General features: G+C 42.1%; 2 protein-coding genes across 2 annotated transcripts in view; one reads left to right on the top strand and one right to left on the bottom strand.

Annotated features, from left to right (window-relative positions):
• ptprk (protein tyrosine phosphatase receptor type K) overlaps window positions 1–15,535 on the bottom strand; it is a 301,307-nt gene that overhangs the window by 177,833 nt on the left and 107,939 nt on the right. The gene's annotated exons all lie outside the window — the stretch shown is intronic.
• LOC306793516 (disks large-associated protein 2) lies at window positions 2,608–15,056 on the top strand (the record flags this gene model as incomplete). The annotated part of the gene is made up of 8 exons (XM_079291157.1): window positions 2,608–2,632; window positions 4,430–4,486; window positions 8,071–8,438; window positions 9,972–10,057; window positions 10,159–10,565; window positions 11,285–11,376; window positions 12,900–13,058; window positions 14,844–15,056. The coding sequence occupies 8 exons, from the start codon at window positions 2,608–2,610 to the stop codon at window positions 15,054–15,056; spliced, it is 1,407 nt and encodes a 468-aa protein (XP_079147283.1).

Here is a 15,535-nt window from a genome sequence, read left to right as displayed (position 1 = left end):
TATTATGATTTATATTACTGTTCTGTTCAAATCCATTGGTATAAGAAGTGATTCACCCTCTTGCTTTAACCATTGTATACATTTTCTTTAAGCGAACAGAGGGGAATAAAATCAGCACACAGTAGTGTGTCTTTATCTTAAATATCCTGGCATGCAGCAAGGCCGGTTATGACCAACATAACGGCTTTGTTCTACAAACCAGCACAAACCAATGCCACTTTTAGACGATATCAATCAGGTTTTCATACTCAAATTGTACAGTTGTTGATGTATAAAAACACTTTTTTTGGTTCTGTATTCATGTTAGTGGCTTTCAGTACTTGTGATTTTGACAGAGATGGCATTTTATATTCAGCATATTCTTCTAACGTTAAAAGGGAGGGATAGCTACTACTACCAATACTCAAGCTTTATTTTAAAGGTGGTGGGTGATGTATTTGTACTAAAATGTATCAGATGGTTGCAGATTCTGGCATACTAAAGTAATTCAAACATGGACCATTTTTATGCAGTCTACACACAATCCTACGTATAGTATTATACTTGTAGGTAGAGTATCACATGTCTATGAATGGTCTAAAACATGCAATTCTATCACAAACTACGCACAATGTGTGCGCCAAAATTCTATTTATAAAGATCTGTTCGTAATACAATGTTAATATTTATTAGCAAAATTTATATTCAGCTGAAATTGCTGTAATGAAGCAAATCCACACTAATTGCCCAACTAGCAGCAGAATCAATGAATGGTGCTATGCCATATAGTCTGTCAGCTGTTTCATCTGTCCAACACGTCAGTTCAAAGCAACTTAATAAAGAAGATATTAAAGATCTGTTGAGATTCAGATCTCCAAAGGATGAATCCTAAAGTTCTGGGTGAACCCATGACCTCTCCTATAGTGCCACCACCAGGCCAAAGTTCCCATGTGTACTATGACGTGTACACACTTTCTGAGCACATGCACACTCCAATTGGATGTTTACGTTTTGGAGTGTAATTCTAGTGCCACTCTCAGACCAATATGTTATCCTTGCATCACATATTTTAACCTAACAGGCAGCTTACAATGAAATGTACCCAGAAGATTCAGTTCTTGAAGACGGTGAATCCATGTTTATTGACTCTTTAGCTTTTCTTCTACTCCACCATTCTAGACATACATATCATTTTAACTCTTGGTAATGCTCAAACAATAGCATTATGGTCAATATGTTCTTGGTTTAGTCCAACACTTATGATCATAGGGTACAATGAACTTTACAGCGACTAGGGGCTTTTTGTTTAAGTTACTTTTCCCTTTTTTCAGAGAAAGTTAGCTGTTTTGGTGGATTTCTTTGAAAGTTTGTTGAAATAATACTTTCGGGCCATTGATTTGTATTGGTTTGTTGTGATATTTCATACATAAATGGTAAATCCACCTTGCATCCATGGGGGCATCACCACTGTATGTATATATGTATGTGGCTATGAGCAACATGCTTGTTTTGTTGTGCGACTCTTGAAAAAGGGGCTACACAAACCTCCTTTCGAAATTTGGTAAATCCAGCAGAATCAGCTGGAATCACTGACCTATACACACCCTCACGTCCTGCTAGCTGTCCAATGTCAAACCATCCATCCATCCATCCCCCCATTTTTAGATCCATCCAGTCATCCAACTTTGCTAACCATCAGTCGCATACTCAAGCTCAATCCTAGGCCTGAGGAAAGACCTTCAGAATGGTTGGGTCAGGAATGGTAACATTGATCAGATCAAATAATAAATTCAATCTTCTTTTAGCTAAGCACAGCAATTTATTTTGCCTGTGGCGATATGCATCTTTTATGCAAACCAAAGAAATGCCATTAAGGTGAGCAGGAATACACAAGCAAGATGTAAGGTAATCCTGGAGCGTATCGCTGAATCGACATTTTAATGATACAATGTAAGATCTACAGCAATCACTGAATGCATGTTTTTTTAAAGTTATTTTTACATTAAGGATGCTGTGATGCCTAACGATAAACAAGCTCCATTGGCTCCATGAAGAAAACAAAAGTTAGAGTAGGCTACGTGCCACACTTATGCAATTATGTAAAATAGAATCAGAGCTTTCAACTTGTTTGTCCTTACACAGCACGCACCCACTGCTCATTGCTCTAATGTGACCAGATAAAGCTGTAGGCCATGATTCTTAGGCTGTAGACTACAATGATTTTGCAATATAAGTACTAGAATATAGATAAAAGGAAGATAAAAAGACGCTTGCTAAAATGGAGTGAAGCTAGAGAGTCACTCAGTCATCACTAATACAGTCTGAAGTGAAACAAAATAGTGTTACATTAAATCCTGAGAGACATTCACTTTGTTACATCTTCAGCCCCCATGCTCATGTATGCAGCTCGTCAGACATTGCACGCCATTAAGCCACAACCCATCCTGCGCCGAGTAAGAACCGCATCTCACCAGCCTCTCTGCCAGTCTGAGTCCACAACTATGGCAAGAACAGCCTCTGGCACAAATGGAGGGAGTCGGACGGGGAGGAGACGCAGTCAGAACTTTTGCAACGCTTTTTTCTGAAATTTATGTCTTGGCCACAAAGGAGAAAAAGGTTTGAGGGGCCATGTTGAAAAAGCACGAGAGGGAAGGTCTGTTTCTTATTTTCTGCACCAAATCTTTTATGATATTAGGTCACACTTTACATAAAGTCAATGTAAGTACCATCGTTTTCATAGCACCTACATCATCAAACTTGAATGTCACCTGCACTTCTCATGTTCACATGGTAACGTGTGAGCATGACCAGTGATTATAATTCCATTTCCAGGAATTAGCTCTGATCATAATTACATGTATTTAAAGTGCAGCAAGGTACTTGCCTTTCATGTAAAGTATGGCTTACGTTCATGCAGCCAAATACAAAGTAAGTCAACTGTAAATATAAGTGGTGTGGTCATACCTATTTGGTATAATATTTAAAAAATGTGAATGTGAAAAGTGGAACTCCACATGCTGTAGTACAGCATGCAACACTTTTCAATATATTACTTTTTTGCATCACCAGTGGCAGTCAAGAGTTAAAAAGAAAAAAATAGACGGATAGGCTGTCTTGCTTTTACGTTTAAAAACATGTTCTATGTCTGGGTCTCTCAGCACATTTTGTCTGATTGTCTTTGTCTGCCTTCTATCTAAGCCTTAGTTACGTTAGATCTACAAAAAAGGCCACTTGCCAGAGACTGAAATTGTCCTGTTCTAGTTCATGTCTGTGTCATTTTCCCACAGTTGTGGAGTGGCTAATTAAGTAGTTAATTATAACGACTGTCTGTGTGTCTCCTATTCTAAGTCTTTGTCTGTACATGACATTTTCTTGGCCTTATACTCCAAAAATTGCAATGTTCTGTGCATCTCTCAGGAGACACACTGTACTGATAATAAACCAAGTTTAATACTTGCATTTTGAACATTTCTTAATATAATATCCAAAGAGTTAAAACCTTTAAATGGAACAATTTAAATTGTTTTTGTTCAATCCTAAATTTTCCAATTTGAGTTGAGTTTCATATTTATATTTCGATAATGTCTGCTATGTCTTCTATGTGTAATAAGATCATGTGTAGCTGTCTGTTTTCAGATTGAGATGATGCATGTTAGCTAGTGCCTGATTTGTAAGGATTGATCTTCAGATAGTGATACATGAGGGCAATGCAGATGGGCATTCTTAACAACCTTGGTATACATCGATTCTTCAAAAGGCTTTCGCATTTATTTTTGTTAAAGACAATAAAGCTGATTTACATTTTCTTTCCCAATTTGGTCCATTTTGGATCATCTTTTGCCACTTCTTTAATTTAATTGTGATTCTATCGTTGGTTATATAATGCCGAAAGACATTTATGGACAACATTGTATCTACAGCAAAAGCAAAAGGGAAGAAGTACAAAGTCTAGACAAATGCATACAAATTCCCCTGCCAATAAGTTTCCCTAGAATTGATGCCCATGAGCATTGCCCAAGTTGCAAGTTTTGTCTGCATTGTGAGACAGAAACACAGCAAATGCATGATAACGGCTGTTGCCCAGAAATCAGCATTTCTCATTTTGTTCTACATGTGGTGAATCAGTGACCAAGAGTTTGTTACTGTAAAAGTAACTCACTCATATGACATCATTATAGGCCAAATGTACATTCAACGTTTAGGAAAAACACATTGATGTGACCCATTTCTAACACTGTAAATTGAGCATATCTGTGTTTCTCTCTCTCTCCCTGCCTGTTACTGACGTACTGTTACTACTGGATAGGCCTAAAGAAAGCTTTCTGTAAATATGTTTCAATGAGCGTTAGACCTCTTGGAGTTAGTTATGGTAGGTATAGAAGTATTCACTGTAGGTGTGCGTTGGCACCTGCGTGTTTCCTCTCTAACTGGTGTTGCTTGCTCCTTGCAGGGATTCAGTTTCGTCTCCCTACTTCCTGCAGTGTGGACCGCGCTCAGCCACCTCCAGGTACCCGCCCGTCTCCATCGCCTCTCTCTTCCTCCATGCTAGCAGCAAACTACATTTCAGTTGCCGTCATACATCCATGGGTGTAGTGACGGGGGTCCCACTACGTTTGCTTCCGATGAAGTAAAGAAGGAGGGTAAATCGAATGTAATATCTTCCGGTTTAAAACACGGCTCGTTCGAGATGAGCCAAGCCCGCGCGCATCGGAAACCGGTTAAAGTTCTGTGCCGAGTTGATCCCAACTTCTCCAACATCGTGCACGCGTGGGCGACGATAACGGTGTTTAAAGGCAGGCACGGCGGTTGCTCCCGACCGACTGCAAGAACCAGGGCATGATGAAACCCCCGGCTGTCACCTGATCAAACAGCTGATTGGCTCTTAGTTTTGACAACAAAGAGAAGCGACAGAAAAACCTTCTTTTCTGTGTAATTGTAATATTTATTGCTGATGGTGTGCAATGAACGTTTAATCTGTTAACAAACTTATCCTGTCTGGTTGATAACAATGATGAGAAGAAGAAGAATGTATTATTTGTTAATACATATTATCAAAACAATTACATTTGTGCTTTACAGGGGAGAATAATAAAGGACAGAATGCAACGCTGATACAGTTCCAAATATGTATATTTATTAGGGGTGTAACGGTTCACAAAATTCACGGTTGGGTTCGGTGCGATACAGTGGAGCCACGGTTCGGTACGTTTCGGTACAGTAGAAAACTATAAATGCCAGAGAAACGTACTTGATTTTAAAATATATTTATTCATCACAACTAACATCATAAAGTTATTCTTTGACTTTGAACAATGATGGAACTATACCTGAGTGACCCATCTTCTGGGGTGTCTTCTCAGCAACACATAAGCATAAAAAACAAAAACTGCTCCTTAATGTTATGTAGTATTGTTACTTACATCTTGCAAAAGAGATTTTTAATCTCAATGGGACTACCTGGTTAAATAAAGTTTTTTTTTTTTTTTTCGTTTTTTTTTATTCAAACGTATTCGGTTCGTCATGCGTACCGAACCGTGGGCCTCGTACCGAACGGTTCAATACGAATACGCGTGTCGTTACACCCCTAATATTTATACATTTTCCGTGAGTACAGGGAGCAGATTACAGGAGGATAAACCGTAGGTAGGTGGGTTCATTTGTGTTTTGATGCAGAAGCATGTCCCTGCAGATTATACGTCAAAATGCCTGTTTTGGGTACCAGGGTCTTCACTGCAAAAGCTTTTAAGCAGAGCAGCAACACAATATTACAGCATGACATTCAGGTGCACTTAGTCTGGCTGCACGTCCAGTGTGTGGGTCTGTTTACTGGACTGCCGAGTGCAGCAGTGCTAAACCAAACAATCAGATTCAAACACAGCGAGTTCTGACTGACTACACAAAGGACAGGGTATATCAGCCAAACTTTAAATTAAAGCCGTAGCATTTGAAAGGGAAACCGCTGTACAGCAGCCATACAAATGTACTTTGTTGCCCTTTCCATCTTTTCTTGTTGAAAATGAACTTAAGTATGCTCGTTGAGTAAATGTACAGAGAGACCGCTGCTCAAATCAACTTCAATAAATGTACCTTTGACACTTTGGCAGTTTACAATTCAGCTCTTCTGGCAGTGACTGTGCACAGTCTACAGGAGGACATCTGGTGTCCAGTCAACATTATTGCAAGACATTGTGATTTAGTTTTCTTTTGGTCAGTTTGAGTCGAGCAGTGATAAGCAAAATGTTATCATTTGACAGCCTAGGAGGAGTCAGCACATTAGGTATCTTCACTAAACAACATTAGCATTATTGAGTACTTATGCCCAGCACATATACAAATGTTTTTGCAAATGTCAATCCATTTCGGCAAGCATAACATTTACGAATGAACTGCAGAGGAACTACTGCAGACTCAACTTCCAGTCTGATGATGAGGCTAGTTGAGAGTCTTATCATTACCTCACCGTTTGTTTGTTACCGCTCTCACAGCACAACTCCACTGTAGTCTAATGCTGGAGACCCTCTGGCCTTTCATGTAGCACCACCATGAGGTCAAACATTGTGTTTTACATGTCTTTAAAAGGAGTATGAGTTGATTGTAATGTTCATATCATTTCATTTCCTACTACAGTTTTTAATCAGATGTCTCTGATGCAAATTTTGTAAAAAAATAATTGAAAAGTCAGAAAGTTTTAGAAAAGCCACGGACATGGAAATAAACTATTATTTTAACATCCTGATGGTTCTTCTATACACATGATAATCGTGACAAAAATCCCCTGAGTGACCTGACTTTAATATGTTGCATTGTCCAATGAATGCAATGTACCCAGGACACACAGATAGTGGAGGTACAGGAGGTATAGCTTCATGTCACTGACTCTGTATCTGGTACCAACAAGCAATCTGTAACATTTTCAGTTTTGAAAGCAAGTCAAATTGGTAGAATGTGTAAGAATAGAACGTGTGCAGTTGAGTGCTGCCTGAGTCACTGTGCTCTTTTCATTTTGGTATCCACCCACTGTGTCTTGCAGAGCTGCAGCCCCTTCAGGTTGGAAGGAAGTCAAGTCTGTGACTGGATTTAGCTTAACAGAGTTCCCTGTGGTTTCTTATTTCTTATTGCACTTAATTACCTGTAATCCAAAGTGATTTGTGTGCGTGTGTGAGTGTGTGTGTGTATGCGCGTGTGTGTGTGGGGCTCTGCCTGCACCTGTTGACGCCAGTATACAGCATGTGTTTGAATAGGTAAAGCACAACAATCTTATTGTATTTAGTAATGCAATGTTTAGTGTGAAGAATATTATATTTTGCTATAGAAATGTATATATGTAATAAATGAAGAAAATAATAGGAGACTGGACAAGATAATGACTTAGGGGTGAGTAGCTGAATGCTCATTATATATATTATATAGGGCCATTATAATACAGTCTTGACTCTTGACACAGTTTATACTTGTTAAGAATGTTTGCATACTTCATGCCGATTTAAGGTTGACATTTGAAAATAACTCACGAATGGAGATTGTGGATAACATCCACTGTGCTCCGACTTGAACGAACGGATGCTATTTTCTTTAGATTAATGGAGCAAACTTACTTTACATGTATTGCAATCTCTTAAAAGAGACATCTTCATTTACCAGGACTTTCAAAATGTGGATGCTGAGCAACTACATGTTAATTCGGTCTTAGAACTAAAAAGACATCGAGCCAGTGAAGTTGGTTCTTTTCCAACTCTGCTGTGAGGTCCATCTGGATGGATTACCGTCAGATTCTCATTTGCACTTAAAAGAGCAAATCTTCCCCATAATCCTTCATTGCTCCTCCCCAGTAAACACAGTCATATAGCAAAGCTGCTGTTGCTTTTCACCTTAAACCTACATTTCCCTTGCTTTAAGTGCTTAAGTGCCCCGATGCCTAATCTCCCATCATGCTATGACGCTCTTCCATCACACACACTGTGTGACCCAGGTGAACTGCAGCACTTGGCCCTTGTCAGCTTCTGGCCACATTTTTCATTCTCATGTTTTATTTTATCCTCTACCCTTGTCTTGCCTTGTCCTCGTCCCTCTCATCCTGCTTGTGCTATCCAGCGGTATCATATCCTCCCAGTTACAAGAAGACTCCACCTCCTGTGCCCCCGCGCACCACCACCACCACCACCAAGCCTCTTATCTCTGTGACAGCCCAGAGCAGTACAGAGTCCACCCAAGATGCCTACCAGGAGGGCAGGCATCCACGGGGCGGTCTGTGGACCACGGATAGCCTTGGTCGTCCCATCTACAGCTCCGTGGACAGCCTGGACAGCACCAAGGCTGTCACCATGGCCATGGAGTCGGCAGCAGGCAAGAGGCATGCATCTCTGGGCAGCCACACCTCCGTCCAGACGTGTGACAAAGCGGTGCTGGTGTCCAAGGCCGAGGAGTACCTCAAAACCCCACGCTCCTCTATTGGGATACAGGTAACAATGCCACTCAATTTGCTGCTCTCTTTGCATTCACCACACTCACAGCCCAGCCTCCATGCTAATGACAGCAATCTCATCTGTCTCCTTCTATCTAGTCCTGGCTGAGAGGATATATTAATATGTATGAGAGGTGCCCTGTAAAATCCAGCCACAGTAAAAACCATCTCTCGGAGTTCTCAGTAACTTCAATCAACCCAAAGCCAATGTTATTGGAACTCAACAGGCACATCTTTATGTACTGTAGGTAGTTGTTTCAATTGCATTGCACCATTGGATTATGATCTGACAAGAGGATTAGGGTTCTTTATTGAAGACTTATTTTGTTTCCGCATCCCCAGACTTCACAATGTTGAACTAGCAGCATAACTACACGTGCAAATGAGTTAATCCTGTCATTTTCTTTTTATGGGGGGCGGTATTACAAATTCCCAAATGTACCAATCTGTGTGAAGTACTTTACAAGGCTTTGGAGGCTTGTTGACCTTTACAAGTGTCAGGCTGTATTGCATGGACAGGGCTTATTCAAAAGCAGCAGTGATGAAGAGCCACACGGGGATCTCTCTTACTCTTGTTGTTCTAGTTTGTGATCTGGCTGCTGAACCTGTTCTTCTTGAGATTGCTGGTAGCTTTGGCCGGATCGTATCAGAGCCAGAACCTGAACAAGTAGTTCCACCACAAGATAGGGATTCTGCCTTGTGCGCTAACTGTCCCACCAACTTAGGTATAGCTCCTGCATCCTCAAATGTCCTCAGCCGTCAGCTCTGACTTTGGATGGCTGTCTGTGTGGACCATGTTGTACCTGCATGTCGCCCACAGACGTCTCTTGTGGACAATGCTGAGCATGGTGTCGAAAATAATTGACGCTCCTTTTGCAAATGTTGCTGTTTGGAGAGGACACTGACCAGCTGGAAGCCGGCCAGTTGATGATTCTATTTTAAGTTTCCTTTGTACCAGAATTCAGGATAAGGTTGAACTTGACATCGATGCAACTACCCACACAGCAGCTGGCATCAGTCACACCAGGTTTAGGCAATCAATTAAGCTGTAGCTGGATTGTCAGAACCTTGGAAAGCACTGAATTGCATCCTCCAGACTATATATCATTGTGTATAATTACAGAGTGGTCTTGTTTGGGACTCAAACACCGGCTTTTTGCACTGGCTTTAGGTTGAACAAAGGACTGGTGAGGAGCGGCAATTCATTCCTGACTGTGAACCTCTCGTGTTCTTGTGAGGCACTTAAAAGACACCTGTAACAGCATCATTACAGGCCTATATCATAGACTACGTCACGTCGTCATAAGAAGTTGACGTAGTCACCATGACGCCATCCATTGGTTTGTGAACTGCAGCTTTGAAGTCTCAAGTTCGGCATTTTGGCCGTTGCAAAAAATCAAATCTTCTGTAATAAATAAGAAATCTAGTCAACATATCAACAACATTTGATGTGCATCTACTTGGGCGTGGCTGTTCATTTCAGTTGTTCATGATGATGACTTGGCGGTGTTCTGTTTTCTGTATTCACCAGGTGGAAACTGTGACAGACTCTGAGACTGAAAGTAAAGGCCTTCCTCAGTTCCACTCTATAGGGATCCAGGTGGAGGATCACAAACGGTATGTTGCTCAGACAGAAGAAACACAGTGTCCATAGTCAAAGTACAGTGCATTTAAAGTTGCATTTGTTAAGCGTTGTCTGTGTAACTTGTGCATTTTAGGCATGGGAGGTTCAAGCGCTCCAACAGTGTGACCACTGCAGTGCAGGCAGACATGGAGTTGGAGGGCTTCCCCTCCATGGAGGACAAGGGCCTGCAGTTTGGTGGCGGCTTCGGCCGCCACTCTGAGCCCAGCACGCCCACGCAGTATGGGGCCATCCGTACGGTGCGCACACAAGGCCTGTTCAGTTACAGGGAGGACTACCGGCCCTCCAGTGGGCCCACCAGCCCACAGCCTGAAACCTGGCTGGTTGAGCCCAGTCTGGAAGGCACCGAAACGGGCCGAGTGTCCCCACTCCGCAGGGACGGCAGCTGGTTCATGCAGCTCCTTCACAATGAAACCAAGCGGCTGGAGGGATGGTGCAAAGAGATGGAGAGAGAAGCAGAGGAGCATGACCTGACAGAGGAGAGTGAGTGTCCTGAAGGAAACTACATACTTGTCAAAACGGGAGCTGCTTTTGTTGTCTCAGGTCAATGCTTTCATGATATATGCTCTATAATATCTATATATCTCTGTAATGACATATGCTCTATCATTTCTATATATCTCTAATGACATATGCTCTATCATTTCTATATATCTCTGTAATGACATATGCTCTATCATTTCTATATATCTCTGTAATGTGCAGTATGTATAACAGTAGCCAAAGTGAACATTCATAGTTTTAGCCAACATGTTGATTTTGAAAACACAGAATCGTGATAGGTGTTTTGTGAGCAGATTGGATGTGAATGTCTTGAAGACATTGCTCAACATGTTAGCTTTCGCCAAGCTGTCGTGCATAAAACCAGAATCTCTCTCTCTCTCTCTCTCTCTCTCGCTCTCTCTCTCTCTCTCTCTCTCTCTCTGTCTCTCTCTCTCGCTCTCTCTCTCTCTCTCTCTCTCTCTCTCTCTCTCTCTCTCTCTCTCTCTCTCTCTCTCTCTCTCTCTCTCTCTCTCTCTCTCTCTCTCTCTTTCTCTGTCTCCCTCTGTCTCTCTCTCTCTCTCTCTGTCTCTCTCTCGCTCTATCTCTCTATCTCTCTCTCTCTCTCTCTCTCTCTCTCTCTCTCTCTCTCTCTCTCTCTCTCTCTCTCTCTCTCTCTCTCTCTCTCTCTCTCTCCCTCTGTGTGTGTGTGTGTCCACCAGTCCTAGGAAAAATCCGGAGTGCAGTGGGAAGTGCTCAGCTACTGATGTCTCAAAAGTTTCAGCAGTTTTACTGGCTATGTCAGCAGAATCTGGTGAGTATTGACCGACATGCTGTCAATATGTTGCATGGAAAACCCCAAAGATCAGGGTTCAACTTGTTGATGGGCTTGTCTTGTGTCAGAGCTCGAAGGTGCTCGGCCTGGCGCTGCACTTGTGACACATAGATCAATAGTGAAGCGGCCCCTCTGCCGCTGTTGACCCCGCGGTAAACGAAAGGGGAATTCCAATAGGTTGCAGCACCTGCGTTGAGGCGAGCCATTAGTGGAGGCAGCAGTTTGAGCAGGATCTCAGAGTTTGAATAATGGCCTGCCACGCCTTCTCACTGTTTAGCCCTCACTCGAAACTCAGACCCTTTCAAATGCAAACTAAATGCGTCAGCATATATATCAGACTATGATCGTGTCATAAGTGGGAATGTTTCTGCAGATACAGTAGAGGTGAAAGTATGGTGAAAAGAGAGACAGGCAGGCACTTAATCACACCTCACTAAAGCGTAGCTAACTGTTTGAATGAAATGCAGAACCTTGTGGAGGTGGGTGAAATCTACACTGCCTTGTGTGTTTTTTCGTGTGTGTGTGTGTGTGCCTTAACTCTGTGCATTGCTCTCTCTTGGATGGTTTCAGGCCGCACTCTCTCTCCCCCATCGATAATAAGATGATGAATTAAGTCCAACATTGGTTGTGACAAGCCTGAGATTGCCCTGAGCTTTCAGACGTGTCTGAATGAGAGAATGACTCTGTTTCTCTTCTGGACCGTGGAGGGACTGCACGATGTGTCTGTAAAAAGCTCCAAACGTGCTCTGAAGTTTGACTTGACAGACCTTGTCTTGGTCGAAGATCACACGAGTTCTGTGTTTACTGCCTGTGGTAATGAGCACATGTCTGTGTGTGGCTGCATGATGAGATGAGCGTGACCTGTGCTTTGCAGTTGACAGCAGGGGACAGCGCTGCGTCACATGAATGCGGCAACATTGAGCACCGCATTTTCCGTCATTTAAATTGTAAAGATAACACAGATCATTTTGCAAAATGATAGTCGAATGAAATAACAAAAACATGTAATGACAGTAATTTGTGCACAAACAGCATTTCCCTCCCCCATGCATTCTGTCCTCACTGCATGGGACCATAAATATGACCTTTAATAATTATTAATCATAGTTTTTGCTCCAATTGACCAACTCAGCTGTTAAAAAAGAAGACGCAATGAAAGGCCGTAAAGGGAGTAAGGTTGAGTTCATGAACTAATGTTGGTGCTGTGCTGCCACACAGTGGTGGGAATGGTGAGGTGGCAGTGAGTAGCAAAATGTCCTGAAAATGAAGGCTGTAGTAACATAGATTTAGTATTTTCTGTTGCTTTTTAATTTAAGTATGATGCATGTGGTAGAATGCTGGTTGAGAACAGAACAGGTAGTACAAGGCTACGGTTCTTTATTGTAGTTTGTTTCGTTTTGTTCGTGTTCTGCAATCCTGCACGTACCAAAGAAGGACAGTACTTGAGTATTGTCTTGAGTACAAAACAACCCACTACATTGTGTACTCCACTGTCTCTTCAGGACCCCAGTGCCATGCCCAGACCCACATCTCAGGACCTGGCTGGATTCTGGGACCTCTTGCAGCTTTCCATTGATGACGTCACTGCCAAGTTTGATGAGCTGCAGCAGATCAAGAGCAACCAGTGGCAGCTGTTGGAGAGCCCAGATAAGAAGGTAAAAGTGGATCCATACACTCATTACAATTAGTCTTAATGGGTTCCAGACGAACTCGCTCAGCTTTTGAGGAAACTACACTAACAACATCTGCCTTCCTTTTATAGGCTTGTGACCAGTAGGAGGTTAAGCATTCTTGTCTCAACACTGCAGGGACAACTATTAGGAGGCAACACCAGTTCAGCCTAGACGGCTATAGCATCTTCTAAAATGTTTCCCTTTCGAAAAAAGAAAAAAAGAACTTCAGTTGAGTCTATTTGTGAACAATTTGGGACGAATTCTATCTGTCGGATCTGTATTCTCCGTATTTATCTGTAAGTAAAATAGTGAACAATGGCCCTCAAGCCTGTTCATCACCAGCATCTTCAAACCAATTGTACTTAATGGAAATTCATACAGACAGTATGATTTGGAGATTTCCTGTCAACAGACTAACTAATGGGTGAAGAAAAAAATAATAATTGGGACATGACCCACAGCGGTGACTATTGGTGCTATTTGCCCCGAACACTGATTATAATACTATATTAATATACCATTATTTACACAGAATTTGATACGTTCAAAATGCACACGTAGTGTTTTCAACACTGCTTTAAGAACCAGTGTGTGTGGAATAATGACACGTGCTGAAATGAGTAAATAGTGAGCGACATTAAAACAAGAAAACAAATATCAAAGTGACTCATGACCGCAAGACTGAAGACTGAATTGAAGCAATGCGTTCAAAAAGGCAGTTATATATTAAAGTCCAGTAACGTTTGACACTTTTGACAAACTTTGAATCTTTATCAGTCTACATACACACTACATATTCTCCATGAAATAAACGCACATTTGTAAGAGTGGTTCTTGTAGATGAGGGTCTTTAGAGATCCTTCAGGGCACTCGGATAATTATCTCCACGCTACAGTTGTAGTTGTAAGAGAGTTATTTACCTCCAGCAGTTAATAGGCACATTGCAAGCTCCGTGAAGCCGAGCCCGCAAACAGTGACACAGATGCTCGGTATTGGGCTTCTCTCCTTCAAGGCAAGTACAGTTTTACACCAACGCCAGTTTGCCTTGCAAGGCAAGGCAAGGCAAGTTTATTTGTATAGCACATTTCAACAACAAGGTAATTCAAAGTGCTTCACATAAAACACTTTGCACAAAACACATTGCACTCGGAAGCTTTTCACATGAATGCCTTTCCTGGTAAATAAATATACGGGGCCTTCAGCAATGGGGGAGAATTCTAATGATGAATTGTCACTATTGAGGCAAAGTGGCCTCGGTCTGCCCACGACACACATGTGCCCAAGATACCAAGAGTTCATATGTTCAAGGCTCATAGCCACATTTATCCAAGGCTGTGCACAACTCCGAGCCTTTAATTGACCTGCCCTGATTCAACATGTATCATGCTCTCCCCGGTCAATCTGCTGGTTAATATTGAGCTGAATAAATAGTCTCTCTTGTTTTTCTACAATGAGAAAATATACAATGACCAAACAATATAAAAATGACCTCACTAGAATGAAAACAATATTGCTTCTGTGAGTTTCACTTCTACTTTATAGCAGAACAGTTATCGAAGAGGATGGCTAGATAGTGCTCTTTATTTAAATGTATTTCTAATCTATAATATCTGGCACACATCGTCACGCCTAACAATTGTTGCTGTACACCATTGATTGAGATGCATTGTTTGGTTTGATTCCTCCCCTGTGAGTCGTCCTGTTCTGTCAGATACATTGCAATAACAATAAGCCTTTGCTTTGTTTAACCACCTCGTTCTGTGTCCTAAGGAGCGAAAGTGGCCACCGCCTTTGCTAAAGCGGCCATCCAAGGGGCGTGGTGGTATGATGCGAGAGCGCTCTCTGGACCTTCAGGACCGCCAGCGGCAGGAAGCCCGCAGACGCCTCATGGCTGCCAAACGAGCAGCTTCTTTCAGACAGAACTCAGTCACAGAGAGGGCAGACAGCATCGAGATCTACATCCCTGAAGCCCAGACACGGCTTTGAGGTCCACGGATGCATCCTGAGCTCCTCTTGTTCACCTCCACCCAAAAATCAGCCCGCTGTCGTCATCTGCCATCGCTCCACCACTTTTTCATGATTTGTCGCCGTTCTCTGGGCTGTCCCTGCTGAAGCTACACTAGGCAAGATTGCAGTTGTAAATGCATCCTTTTGTTTAACAGTTTAAACGACAAAGTGGCACGGCCATGGGGAAGAACGCCCAATCTCTCCCTGAGTAACATGTCCCATAATTCAGGTCGTTTTCCCACAGAAAGTCACAGATGAAGCTCAAAACTGAGAAAATGGGACACACCAGCATTTGACTTACTTCCTCTTTCCCTTTTGGTAAAACATGTATCACAGGCCAGCTGGGTTGTTAAACATGAGCCACTAACAGTTGAACAGTGAAGTTGCCTAGTGTAGCTACAATGAGAATGAGCTGCCATTTCTGCCATTTCTGCCATTAATAAACATTTCACCACTTT

The sequence above is a fragment of the Melanostigma gelatinosum genome (genome assembly GCF_949748355.1).
Source record: "Melanostigma gelatinosum genome assembly, chromosome: 19".
NCBI lineage: Eukaryota > Metazoa > Chordata > Actinopteri > Perciformes > Zoarcidae > Melanostigma > Melanostigma gelatinosum.
The sequence above is the reverse complement of the archived record's forward strand: the minus strand, read 5'-3'. Positions and strand labels throughout refer to the sequence as shown.